Source organism: Bathycoccus prasinos (genome assembly GCF_002220235.1).
Source record: "Bathycoccus prasinos genomic : Chromosome_13".
NCBI classification, from domain to species: domain Eukaryota; kingdom Viridiplantae; phylum Chlorophyta; class Mamiellophyceae; order Mamiellales; family Bathycoccaceae; genus Bathycoccus; species Bathycoccus prasinos.
Genome location: NC_023996.1, coordinates 23746 through 24296, shown reverse-complemented (window position 1 = coordinate 24296; position 551 = coordinate 23746). Strand labels below are relative to the sequence as shown.

Here is a 551-nt window from a genome sequence, read left to right as displayed (position 1 = left end):
GTACTGCCACCGCGTGTCTTTCGAGTTTTAGTACTTTACAGGTGGTAGAATCGCTCAATCCGAGTCCCCCGCCGTTTCCACCGCCTCCCCCTTCTCCTCCTACTCCGCCTCCTCCTCCTCCTTCTCCTCCCCCTTCTCCTCCACCTTCACCTCCTCCCTCTCCCCCTCCCTCCCCTCCTCCTTCACCGCCTCCCTCACCGCCACCGAGTCCTCCCCCATCGCCTCCTCCCCCTTCGCCGCCGCCTCCCCCATCGCCTCCTCCATCACCTCCACCGTCACCTCCTCCATCGCCCCCTCCATCGCCTCCGCCAAGTCCCCCACCATCGCCTCCCCCAAGTCCCCCACCATCGCCGCCTCCTTCTCCTCCTCCTTCTCCTCCTCCTTCTCCTCCTCCTTCTCCTCCTCCTTCTCCTCCTCCTTCTCCTCCTCCTTCTCCTCCTCCTCCCTCACCTCCTCCTCCTTCTCCTCCTCCTTCTCCGCCTCCATCGCCGCCTCCTTCCCCGCCGCCAAGTCCTCCCCCAAGTCCGCCGCCAAGTCCGCCCCCAAGTCCG

General features: G+C 65.9%; 2 protein-coding genes across 2 annotated transcripts in view; one reads left to right on the top strand and one right to left on the bottom strand.

Moving 5' to 3' along the window:
- Window positions 1-48, top strand: part of Bathy13g00090 (predicted protein) — a gene marked incomplete at both ends in the record, with an annotated part of 35884 nt that extends 35836 nt beyond the window's left edge. Inside the window, one exon of the mRNA XM_007509531.1 lies at window positions 32-48. Within this exon, the coding sequence (XP_007509593.1) occupies window positions 32-48 (17 nt within the window). The remainder of the gene's footprint in view (window positions 1-31) is intronic.
- Window positions 49-99: 51 nt separating this feature from the next.
- On the bottom strand, window positions 100-551 carry Bathy13g00080 (unknown protein (Partial); the record flags this gene model as incomplete). Its single annotated transcript, XM_007509526.2, has 1 exon — window positions 100-551. A coding segment is annotated over one exon (452 nt), but the record flags the coding sequence as incomplete, so codon positions are not given.